General features: G+C 48.8%; 1 protein-coding gene across 1 annotated transcript; it reads right to left on the bottom strand.

Moving 5' to 3' along the window:
* Positions 1 to 3,581: 3,581 nt before the first annotated feature.
* On the bottom strand, positions 3,582 to 12,816 carry LOC100768193 (2'-5'-oligoadenylate synthase 1A). The gene is made up of 6 exons (XM_035444180.1): positions 12,634 to 12,816; positions 11,249 to 11,537; positions 8,265 to 8,449; positions 5,599 to 5,831; positions 4,725 to 4,932; positions 3,582 to 3,620 (listed from the first exon to the last, which is right to left on the bottom strand). Exons 1-6 carry the CDS (start codon positions 12,814 to 12,816, stop codon positions 3,582 to 3,584), a joined length of 1,137 nt encoding a protein of 378 aa, XP_035300071.1.
* Positions 12,817 to 12,894: the final 78 nt, after the last annotated feature.

Raw genomic sequence — 12,894 nt, 5'->3', positions numbered from 1 at the left:
CATGGAAACAGTACAGATCTCTGGCAGCAGGGAATGACACTGTCTTGATTAATGGTATCTCCATTAATGCTAGATGCCTTCACTGGTTTATAGTTGACAAAACCTAAGCGTCAGAAATAACACACTTTCAAGTTGATACTCTAGCATACCATATTAAACCATAACCTTTACTTTCTTGCTTATCCCTAAGATCTCATGTCAATATCACATCATAAACACAATATGGCTTCAAAAGCCCCAAAGTGTTTTATTCTTTTTAGTTCCAAGAATTAAATTCCTTATAAAGATTAGACTTTATAAGATTAGACTTATAAAGATTAGTGTCTCCACTGTGGGCTCCTATAAAAATAAGAACTCAAATACTATCCTAGAGGTAAGAACAAGGGCACAGTCTAATCAAATAAAAACAAAACCAAGTCCATCAGTGCAAAAATCCCGGTGTCTGATATGCGGGACTCACCACTTTCTGAGCTTCAGAGGGCCTGGACAGCTGTTCTTCCCAGGCTCTGCCATCTACAGTACACAGCTGGCCTCACAGGCTCAGGTCTGCTCTGTTTACATGTTCTGCTGTCCTTGGCAGTGGTCTCATGCTCAGGGAACCTTCAGTATCTTGGGGTCTCCACTCAATTGAGGCTGCACTTTCTCCTATGGTCTCTACTGGCCTCCCTCAGTCCAGGCCTCAGCTGTTCTCCATGACCCCTTCAATCCTGCAGCCCTGATGGGACTAAAATGGTACCACCTGGGAGACCAGGTCTGGCTGCCATCTGTAGAATGTTGATTTGGGCTTCTGGACTACAGCTTGTATGTGTGACCATAAGGAAACTCTTTCCAGAAGACTTGGCCTCCATGGTGCCAGTCTCTTCTTACTCAGAGCTGAGTTTCAGCTCCAGATGATGAGAAACCACTGATTGTTAATTCTAAGATCTCACACAAACAGTCCATACAGTCTTTGCTTCCCTCTGAAACTCACACACCAGCCTCAGTCATCTGCCTCTCTACACTAGTATCTTCTGAGTTCCCACAAACAGACCATTAGTCTCTAAACACTCAATTTCCAAAATCCTTCCACTGTCCTCCCAAAGAGCAACATGGAGGGTGTGTCACAGCATTGGTAAAGAGAACGGCAGAACACACCTTGGGGAGTAAAGGGGTTGGTGCTTACACCCCCATATCACACTCCATCACTTCGGGAAGTCGAGTCAGGAATCTGGAGTCAGGACCTGAAGCAAAGCCCATGGAGGAGCACCGATTTCTGGCTTGAAACCCATAGCCACTCATCCTGCCTTTTTTTTTTTTTTTTAACACAACTCAGATCACCTGCTCATTGGTGGCTCTACCCACAAGGGCTGTGCCCTCTCACACCAATCAAGAAAATGCCTCATAGGCCTTTCCACAGAACAACCTGATGGAGGCATTTCAATTTCTGTTACCTTCTTCTCAAGATGATGCTAGCTTGTGTCAGGTTGACACAAAAGGGAAAAATTAGAACAACAGGTGAGAAAATAGAAAATTTAGAAGGAAAATGGTGGGAAAAGAAGCAGAGAGGAGGGGATGAGAGAGAATGAAAGGGGGAGGGGAGACAGCAAGGCCTGACTTCTCTCTGTGTAACTGCTGGGAGGTTCTTCAATGGAGAACCATGTCCACAGTTGTCACACTGTGTCTGACTTCCATGTTGTGCATGCTTGCTCCAGACTGAACCTGCTTGAGAGCTCTATGGCCCTAAGCACAGTGTTCATCCCTGCCCTTCCTTGGGCACCATGTTGGTTCTGACTTACCATCCACCCTGGCCAGGGAAGTGGCAGGGCTTGATGACAGACACTTTGGGTTTCCAAGCCCAGTCTTCAATTTTGACTTCTGCCCAAGGTGCTCCCTCCTCTCCAGTAATTAGTACATGCCAATTAGAGAGAGGCATTGCTCTGTCCACCATGGATTCAGTTCTCCATGGAGACACTTCATCTATACTCCATAGGTTCAACTCTGAAACACAATTGACTTCAGTAACTGGGGGGTGGACCTGCTGTGACCACCTCTGCCTTCACACTCTAGACATCCCTTGTGGTTCCTTCTCATGGCCCACAATGGCTCATCTTCATAGTCAATTTCATCAGTCTTAGACCCTTCTTGGAAACACCTCTGGGCATGTCTGTAAGGGCATTTCCAGAAATATCTGCCAACTGCTTCCTTCACTGAATAACACTATGTAGTCTGTGTCAGCCCACCTCCCAACTGTGGAGTTGTGTCTGGATTCACACGAGCTAAATGATGCTTGAGAAGATCAAATATCAGAATGGTTGGCTGACTTCTGACCAGGTTACCAAGACACAAAATGGGGAAGACAGGCTCTTCTGCAGGGGGAATTGGGAACAGGAACAAATCCCACCCTCTCCTGGCCATGTAGGAAGACCATCAGATATGGAAGCAGAGAATCCTAAGGAAACAGAGGGCAGCTTAGCCAAGATGACCTCGGTTGTTCTCTTGGCTCTGACATCAAAACCACAGGCAACTCAGGATGATTCTTTTATGTCAGGCCTCATGTATGCTGAGTAAGCACTCTGCCACAGAGCCACAGACTCAGCCTCTCACTGGAACACTGCAGACAAGTCCTTCCCTGTTGAGCCACACCCCTGCTCAGCAATTCTCCACACAAGGGGTCATTCCATCAGAGAGAAATGCGATGTGGCCTACATGTCTCTCGAGGGCTTGCTTTAGCATGGAGCATATGATGGCTGACATGATGGGTGCCCTCAGCTTAGCAGGACACATGAGGGACCCCAGGGCATTGTTTATTCAAACCTTTTCTGTGGATCTGGGGGTATTTCAGAAGGGGCAATACTGGAATTGCAGACCAGCATCATCTGGTCCACTAGGGGCTCAGACACAGCACAAGGCAGAGTGTGATGTGTGCTGAGGTCTAGGGACAAGTGTGTTTTCACACTCCGGGACAGTGGGGCTCCTGGTTCTCAGGGACACTTGAGTGAGAACTGAGGGCCAGGAAGATAACACACACACACACACACACACACACACACACACACACACACACACACACACACACACACACACACACACACACACACACAGAGAGAGAGAGAGAGAGAGAGAGAGACAGAGAGAGAGAAGAGAGAGAGGAGACAGAGAGAGAAGAAGAGAGAGAGAGAGAGAGAGAGAGAGAGAGAGAGAGAGAGAGAGAGAGAGCTGTACTTCTATGGCCCTGTCCCTCAGAGTTCTCACACAACACATCCTCCTGGCATCTGCTGTGGTTTATTGATGTTGATCAGACATTGGACAGAATGCTCCAACAGATACATAGACAGAAGTCAAGCTTAGGTTCTCCCCTCCCTTCTGAATCTCTTGTCCCCCAGAGAACACTGTCAGAGGATAAGGCAGATGAAGCAGGTGGTAAGGAAGACTGTCTGTACAGGATTAGGGTGGGCAGGCAGGGGTCAGGAGCCTGGAGTCTGACCCAAGGTTGGACACTCTCTCACTGGGGTTTTGGGCAGCACCCAGCCCTCTCTGGTCAAGGCCTTCACAGAGGAGCACATCCCCTGACTCCAGAGCCTCCTTTGCAGGTGCTGCTGTGCTCACAGGAGGACGCATTCCTGTGGCTCTTCAGACTCTGCCTGTAACATAAAACACACAATCATGCCAGGAGTCCTCATTCCTACTGGGTAGGGGATCAGCCCTGAGGGTGGGCACCATGACTGGCCACATGGAGCCCCTAAGAAGAAGGGACATCACATCCCCATGTTGGGAAGACGGCTATCAAGACATCTTCATGGTTTAGCCTACTGAGGGTACATGCAGCCCCATCTGAGTTTCTCACATTTAGTAGCAGATCTCCCAAGTGGAAGAGAGGGTCTAGACACCTGTCTGCTGCAGGACAGCCCTAATTCCACTATAGTCCCAGCTGCCTGTCCTGTGTCCCCTCTCCCGTCCTTCCTGCATTTCTGATATTTGGTGTTTGGTCCTAACATCCCTGCTCCCATGCTAACCTCCATCCTGAGGCCACACACGGCATCATCGGTTCCCTAACATAAAAAGACCCCTGCCCAGCAGAGGAAAGGTTCAAATGCAGGTCCCTCCGCACCTCTTTGGATGTGACACAACACCCCAAGTTCCATTGGCCACATGACGATGAGACGCTGCTGCCTGGACCTGAGCACTGGCTTCAGAGTCCATGGGAATCCCAGACCAAGATCTCCTTAGCTGAGCGTCGCTGAGCCAGTGGCTTCAGCTCTATGGTTCTCCTTTTCACTCCCTATCTCTGTGTGTGTGTTTCAGAGTGTGGGTGCACGTGTGTGTGTGTGTGTGTGTGTGTGTGTGTGTGTGTGTGTGTGTGTGAGTATATTGTAAGTGTGTGAGTTTGAAAGTGAGTCTGTATGAGGATGTATGAGTGTGTGAATGAGTGAGTTAGAGTTTGTGTGAGTGACAACACGTGTGAGTGTGCAAGTGTGTATGTGAGTGTGTGTTAGTGTTGTGTGTGTGTGTGAGTTCATGTCTGCTGTGTAACAGCACAGAGGTGAAGGTCAGAGGAAAACTGGAGGAGTTGGTCTCTCCTTCTACCACAGGATTCTAGGGATCAAGCCCAGGTCACTAGTGTTGGCAGCACGCACTTTACCCACTGTACCATCTTCCCAGCCTATGAAATCTCTGAATGTCGACAAGATGTCTGTAAATCAGGGAAGCAGCTGGCCTCCCCATCTTTGTGAGAATATTCTCCAGACAGATGGAGTGATCAAAGCTGTGTGCAAGGGGACAGGATGAGGACAAAGACTCACCGACACAGGCCAGGGGCGCAATGGGGACATTTCACAATTCTTAACACATGGGTACTCCAGCCAGGTTGTTGCCTCTTCAGCCAGCAGCCACCAGCCCAATGGGTTCCCACCAGCCACATTCCTTGTTGGGTCAGCTGGGTCCAGGATCACAGGTCTGCAGAACAACATTCAGAGAGGGAAGTGACCAGCTGACCAGTGCCCCAGGTGCTACTGCACAGGGACAGTGGAAGAGCCCAGAAGAGGATCCCTATCCCAAGTGTGTCCTGAGTCCCTGCCGCTCAGCATAGAGCAAGCCTGGAGTGATGTTTTCCTAAAACCTGGAAGGCCTGGGTTCAATCTTCTACCCTTTAGTATCTGTGTGTCCTGGGGCAGGTCCCTCAGCCTCTCTAATCTGTGAGATGGGGAGAGTTCAACCAGCCAGAGACAAAGGATAAGGTGTGAGGGCTGATCACACACAGCATCAAGACTTGTGTGAAGTCTACTGTGTTGTTTACAGTTTAATAGTTCAACACTGACCTTCCAAGCCCCACAGCCCTCATGACTTCTGTTACTGCTGGAACATCTCAGCTCCCACTCCTCCTTCTACTGTTTGGGTCTGGACAAGGTCAGAGCCTTGGTCTCCCCATCTGCAGACAGGAGAGCCCACCCCTGCCTCCCAGGGCTGCAGGTCCTCATGTCAATCAGGTGACAGCAGGGCAGTGCCCAGCACAGTGACAGGACAAGAGGTGTCCCATTGACACTGAGCTCCCACCTCCCCATTTCCACTCTGCTGCAGCCTGGTCCTCCCTGTGGGGAGCTGAGCCATGAGGGGACAGGCTACCTGTCTTTTCTAAGTTGTCTGAGCAAGTATTTGGAGACCTCCCGGTCTGGCAAGTCATAATACACTCTCCAGTAGACTCGAAGCTGCCTGTAGTTGGTGACCAGTTCCAAGACTGTCCGGAATCCCTGGGCTGTGTTGAACTCAAGGCGTCGGCTCCCATGTTCCCAGGCATAGACTGTGAGCAGCTCCAGTGCATACTCTGGGGGAAGTGGCTCCCTCAGTTTCTCCTTACACTGAGAAGAGAAAGGCAATGAGAAAACGGGGCTGTCAGCAGTTGTGTGGGGGCCACTTCTCATGGAGTCAATACAGCTGCCACCTCATTTGGGCACTGCAGGTTTCTTGGCATGCAGCTATAGCCAATCCTTTAGACTCAGTCTACCTGGTTGAGATGGAGACTGTGTGGTCCACAAACCCAGAGCAGTTACCAGGAGTCACAGGAGACACTTGAATGACAGCCAGGGAGTGAGGGTGGGGTGGGAGAGCAATGATGCTCACTATTGAAGTTTTCATCACAGGCGCTGAGATAACTGGGGAGGGGCTGGGGAAATGGCCCAGTGGGTAAAGTGCCTTCATGCATGAGAACTGGAGCTCAGGTCCCCAACATGCATATGAATATCAGGTTTGTGAGGAAGCTCATTCATAATCTCAGCTTTAGGGGGTCAAGATGAAGGTCCCCAGCATATATGACTCTTCAGAACTGATGATTCAGCACTCTGTGGGTTCTAGTGTGAGATCCTGCCTGGATATACAAAGCAGAGGGTGACTGAGGACTGCACATCACTCTCTGGCTTCCACAGGCTTATACACACACCTGCACACACTTATACACACACACACACACACACACACACACACACACACAACCCTTCTATTCTCTCTCTCACCCCTGCCCTCTGCTTCCTTTCCCTCTATTTTCCTTCCCCACATCTTGTGCCAATCTTTTCCTTTTTGTCAATGTGCCACAGGCTAGAGTCATCTTGAGAAGATGGACTCACAAATGAGAAAATTCTTCCATCACACAGGATGGTGGGAAAGCCTGGGGGCATTTTCTTGACTGATCAAGCAGCATTCCTCCATGACTCCTTCTTCAGTCCTGCCTCTAGGTTTCTGCTCATACTTCCCTCAGTGATGGAATGTAACATGGGATATGAGCCAGACAATCACTTTCCTCTCCAATCTGCTTTCTGACATTCTCTTTCCCCAAAAAACAGGAGAGAAGTTGGTCCTAGACAGGGGACTGTTGCTGTGACACACCCACCATGTTGCTCTTCGGGAGGACAGTGGAAGGATTTTGGAAATTTGGGTTGGAAAAGCCATTGAGTGCTTAGAGCCTAATGGGCTGTTTGTGGGAACTCAGAGGATATGAGTGCAGAGAGGCAGATGACAGAGGCTGGTGTGTGTGTTTCAGAGGGAAGCAAAGACTCTGTCTGGGCTGTTTGTGTGAGATCTTAGAATTAAGAATCAGTGGTTCCTCATCCGCTGGAGCTGAAAATCAGCTCTGAGTAAGAAGAGACAGGTGCCGTGGAGGCCAAGTCTTCTGGAAAGAGTTTCCTTATGGTCACACATACAAGCTGTGGTCCCGGACCCCCAATCAACATTCTACAGGTGACAGCCAGACATGGTCCTGTGGCAAGGTCTCCCAGGTGGTACCATTTTAGTTCCATCAGGGCTGCAGGATTGAAGGGGTCATGGAGAGCAGCTGAGGCCTGGACTGAGAGAGGCTGGGAGAAGCCATAAGAGAAAGTGCAGCCTCAAGTGAGTAGAGACCCCAAGATACTGAAGGTTCCCTGAGCATGAGACCACTGCCAAGGACAGCAGAACATGTGAATAGAGGTGACCTGAGCCTGTGAGGCCAGATGTATGCTGTAGTTGGCAGAGCCCTGGACAAGCTCTTCAGGCCCTCTAAGCTCAGAAAGTGGTGAATCCCAGATTTCAGACACCACAACTTTTGTACTGATGGACTTGGTTTTGTTTTTATTTGATTATAACTGTGCCCTTGTTCTTTCCTCTAGCAGAGTATTTAACTTGAAGTCTTAATTTTATGGGAGCCCACAGTTGAGATACTAATCTTTATAAGTGTTGGGATTAAAAAGAATAAGACACTTTGGTACTTTTAAAGCTATATTGTGTTCATGATGTGATATTGACTTGAGATCTTAGGGATAAGCAAGAAAGGAAAGGTTATGGTTTAATATGTTGTGTTAGGTATCAACTTTAAAGTGTGTTATTTGTGAGGTTAGTGTTTGACAATTAGTCACCAGTTAGGGTCATCTAGTAGGAGGGAACCTGAATTAAGACTATGACTCTATCATACTTGATACAGGTAATCTTTGGGGCATAGTTTTGATTAGTGATTGATATAGCTGGTGCCATTCCTAGGCAGGTGACCCTGGGCTGTACATAATGCAAGCTGATTGAGTCATTAAAATGAAGCCAGTGAGGGGAATTCCTGCACAGTCTCTGCTTCACTTACTGCTCTGACTTCTCCAAGGAGAGACTGTGACTGTGACTGTAATTAATTAAGACCGTTTCTTCCCAAGTGGCTTCTGGACAGTGATAAAGATGTCACGTCTATAGAAAGCAAACTGAATACCCTTCTTCTGTTCTCTAACTGTGTCCACCCCTAATCTAGACAAGGCTCACAGTGGCTGGTCCAGACGCCATACCAGTTGGTACCAGTGCTTGACCAGGCGGATGAGATTCTTCAGCTTGGGTGGCCGATCCTTCAGGAAGTTTTGCTGGAGCTCCGAGAAGCAGATGGAGAACTCGCCCTCCAGCCCCAGGTAGGTGCACTCGTTGATGAGCCTTCCATAGATTTCTGGGTCAGGCCTGTGGTTGATTTCGACATCACCTGTAAAGGAGGCTTCACTCAGTTTACACCTCGGCCATTCTCTGAGGTTATTGGGTCTCTCTGGGGTAACAAGCTCACAGACTGTGGGGTTCAGTGAACAGGGTAGAGTTTTACCACAGCAAGCCTCACTCCCCATACATCATGGACTGCATACACCTTGTGGGCCTGGAAAGTCCCTGCCACCAACTGGTCCTTGTACAGTGCCTTCCTCACAGGCCTGGAGACAGTGTTGGGAGGAAACAGCTCAGTGTGGTCACACACAAAAGGGAGACATGGTCATCTTATAATGACCAACCATGCTCTGCTGTCCGGTGTCTTCTGCACAGGGCTTGTCATGAGTGTACACGGCTGCTTGTGTCAGATTTACTGTGGAGCAGTCTGCTGCATTTGTACATCATGTATCCTGTGCTTACAGAGTCTCTGACCTATTTTGTGTACTATTGTGTTGTGAGATTGTGGGGATATATATATTTATATATATATATATATATTCAGACACCCAGAGGAGGACATAAGGCGTCTCTTGTTTATTCTCAAACCCAGCACAAACTGAGGTGCCTATTTAATCTACCAAAGTGAACAACGCAGCCATGTTCTCCCAGCATCCCTGAGTCCCTCCCTGAGTCCCTCCTAGCTGTCATACTCCACCCCCTACCCTGAGCTCTCTAGGCCCGAGGGCTGGGCTCCTCTTCTCTACATACTCCAACCGCCTTTGTCACCCCACCCGCTTTGTACCTTTGTCCTCATGGCTGCTGCACCTGGTCCTCCTCTTCCCTTCTTCTTTTTTCTTCCCCTCTCTGCACATGGCCCAGCTCAGCCTGGACATGTCCACTCTGGACTCTCACAGACACCGCTGCCTCTGGCTATGCTCTCCCCTTTATCTGCAATAAACTTTCTCCTCCACCATACCCGGGAGCAGTCATGACCTTTCCTTTCCTTTCCTTTCCTTTCCTTTCCTTTCCTTTCCTTTCCTTTCCTTTCCTTTCCTTTTATTTCTTTCTTTTTTTTTATTCATCTCGCCTCATTGTCTGTCACCGAATCCCTTTGAGGCAGGGTCTCTCTGTGAATATGGAGCTTGACTGGTTCTGTCCCCCATAGTTCTGGAGCTACAGGTCCATGTGTGGTACTTCCTAACTTCAGGTGGGTGTTGGGGATTTGAACTCAGGTCTCAGGCTTGTGCAGCAATTGCCCTTATCCCTGATCTGTCTCCCCAGCCACTGTGTTGTCACTGCATGATTTTCTGTAGTGCCTAACTTAGTATCATGTTTGTCCAGGACCTGAGAGTAGCAGGATACTGCAGGTGTATGTGTGTCTGTGTGTCTGTGTGTCTGTCTGTGTGTGTGTGTGTGTGTGTGTGTCTGTGTGTCTGTGTGTGTGTGTGTGTGTGTGTGTGTGTGTGTCTGTGTGTCTGTGTGTCTGTGTATGTGTGCGTCTGTGTGTCTGTGTGTCTGTGTGTGTGTGTGTCTGTGTGTCTGTGTATGTGTGTGTCTGTGTGTCTGTGTGTCTGTGTGTCTGTGTGTGTGTGTGTCTGTGTGTGTGTGTCTGTGTGTCTGTGTATGTGTGTGTCTGTGTGTCTGTGTGTCTGTGTGTGTGTCCATCTTGAACTTGTAGAGTAGTTGGGCCCCAGGTTATGGAATAGATGTGTGTTGTGCTGTGTATGTACATCTGAGTAAATTAGGCAGGCAGTAGTCTGTGTCTTAGCTGTGTACATAGATGTGGCCATGGTGGTAGCATGCTATACCATCAGGATCTGACGGTGACACAGGGCACAATCACCTACTGATGGAGTTGGGGACAAGACAAGTCATATTATGCAGTGTCCCAGGTAGGCCTCTCCCTCATGTGCATATTTTCAACTTCAGGACCCAGCACACAGTAGGGCCTATTGGCTAAGTCATCTTGGGTAGGGTTGTGCCTCGGGTCCTCTCTTGGGTAGGGATGTGACTGGGGTCCTCTCTTGGGCTGTCCCCCACACTGCCATTTCCAAGGTGGTCCTTCTGAGGTGGCTCCACTTCCCCACTGTAAAGTTGCCTGAGGCTGGGGAGTCCATGACAAGAAAGGCTTCTGGGGAGCCGCCCTCCCAGGCCTCTGTCCAAGTCTGAGGTTTCCTATTCTTTGGGAGAAAATGCATCATTTATTAATTTTCAGTGACATCCAGACTGCCTCATGTTTAGAAAGACAAAACACACAGTCAGGCAGCAATATCACTGGTAAGTGGGGGATATCTAAGGTGCCTTCATCCCCTCACTGAGCATGTTTGCTACTTTATGTCCTTTTCTGGTGGATTCTCACTCCTCACTCCCAAAATTCTAAAATCCCCTACCCCCAGCTCAGCTCTAAAGAGATAGACAGTCTTTTGGGGTGAATTTCTCAAAAGATAGATGTTTTCAGTTCAGGAATAGAAGGTGTGGGCTGGGGAGGTGGTCAGTGAGGAACATGCTTGGCATATGTGTTGTAACCATGTTGTAACCTGGGACTGAGGGAAAAGCTGGGCGTGGTGACATAGGATTGTAATCACAGTGCTGGGGAGGTGGAGACAAGAGGGTTCTGGGGCTCTGCCCAGACAGTCAAGATTAATATGGAAATATAGGCCAGGGAGAGACCAGGCCTCAAAAAAAGAGGGATGGCTTGAGGTGTATTAGCCTCAAGTTCATGGTCACACTAATGCACACTGAATCCACATATCACACACAACACACACACACACACACACACACACACACACACACACACACACACACACGACGAGCAGGGGATACAGGCAGGTGGAAGGGCAGGCTCGGGTTCTGACTGGCTTACCCAGGACATCATAGGCCGGCAGCACATCAAACTCCACCTCCTGCTGCAGTTCAGGGGATCTCAGCTTGAAGGTGAGCACCTGGGAGTTGGGCTGTTGTTCATCCTGGATCTGAAACTCCAGCTGAAACTTTTTCTCTTGCTGTAAAGTGTGCAGATGTTTCTTAATTTCCTGGGTGAACTCTCTCCTTCCCTTTAACTGATCCTCAAAGCTGGTGAGATTGTTAAAGAACACCACCAAGTTGGCATCAGACCTGCCTTTCAGCTCGATGCCTTTTCCAAAGGAACCACCCTGAAAGACAATGATGAGAGTGAGAAGTGACAGGCAGCGGCATGCCCAGCAGTCCAGACCCTCAACAGCCTCGGGGTTCATCACCCAGAGAGACGGATGGGTAGAGAAAGAAATCTGGCTCATGGGCAGTGGAATACTAGTCAGCCCTGAAGAGTGCAATCAGCATCTATGCAGGAAAATAGATGCTTCTGGATCTCCTCGTTGTATGAGAGATAAGCCAGACTCAGAGTGACAAATGTCAGTGTTTACCTGTAGAGTCTATATTTAAGTGTGTGTGTGTGTGCGTGTGTGTGTCTGTGTGTCTGTGTGTCTGTGTGTGTGTGTGTGTGTGATAGAAGGGGGGGCAAAGAGGAAGTAAGGGAGGGGTCTAAAGGAAGTGAGGAGGGAGGAAGGGTAATGAGGAGAGACAAAAGAGCACACTTTTTTTTCTGGTGAAATCTAGATCTAACTTCACATATGTGCCATGAAATCAGAGATGATGCAGTAGGAAGTTGGTAGTGGGCAGGAGACAGTTGACACAAACAAACAAAACGGTTGTCAAGATGTTATCAACATATTAAGTACTAAAAGTACACCACATGCTTGCATGGAGATAGCCTGTAACAATATTTAAAAAGTTACAGAATTAAATCTAAAATAACAATTGAGTCACAACGGCAAAGGTTTTGAAAAAAAAAAAAACCAACCCAATATCAAGCAATACAGCATAGAGCCTCCCTAAGTACAATGCTGAGCACACTCACTAACACACTTGCACACCCCACGGAGTTGAGTTGGCATTGCAAAACCACATTACAGTAGCCATCACAGTGACTGTGAGTGACATACTGTTGTCATGAGGTCCCATTTGACAGATGGGAAACACGGAAAATGATGTCCTCCGGTCCAGTCATCCAGCAGGGGATGTTGTTGGGTTCTATTCTGTACTCTGTCACATTTAACTTCTTCTACACTGTCCTGAGCCACAGCTGGGCTGCACATGACCGCACTGGGTCCCAGAGAAGGTAGGTAACTCACTGCCCACTCACGGCTGCAGCCTGCATCCTCAGCGTCCTCTCCCTCCCCATGGGGGTCAGCTCAGGCTGAGGGGGCTCACCTTCACCACCTTGGAGACTTTCACTTTAGGATCTGCACCTTGGAAACATCGCTCCCTCAGGAATGCACACACAACATCGATGGCCGCTATGACCTCGGCACGGAATCTGGTGTCAGGAACAAGCTGGTCCTCTATGAACTTGTCCAGCTCTGTGGTCTGGGTGCTGCTGACTTTCTGTGCCATCCTGGGGCCAGCTGTGTTTTCTGATTGCAGCACAGCCTCTGGAGCCAGCTGACACTTATCTCTCTAGCTGGTTTCTGC

The sequence above is a fragment of the Cricetulus griseus genome, chromosome 4, assembly GCF_003668045.3.
Source record: "Cricetulus griseus strain 17A/GY chromosome 4, alternate assembly CriGri-PICRH-1.0, whole genome shotgun sequence".
Lineage (NCBI taxonomy): Eukaryota > Metazoa > Chordata > Mammalia > Rodentia > Cricetidae > Cricetulus > Cricetulus griseus.
This window is presented reverse-complemented; position numbering and strand designations above follow the sequence as displayed.

Coding starts and splice junctions, on each gene's coding strand:
- LOC100768193 (XM_035444180.1), bottom strand. CDS start 12,816: ATGGCACAGAAAGTCAGCAGCACCCAGACCACAGAGCTGGACAAGTTC. Junction 11,538..12,633: donor AAGTCTCCAAGGTGGTGAAG/GTGAGCCCCCTC, acceptor ATTGTCTTTCAG/GGTGGTTCCTTTGGAAAAGG. Junction 5,832..8,264: donor TCAAGCACTGGTACCAACTG/GTATGGCGTCTG, acceptor TTCTCTTCTCAG/TGTAAGGAGAAACTGAGGGA.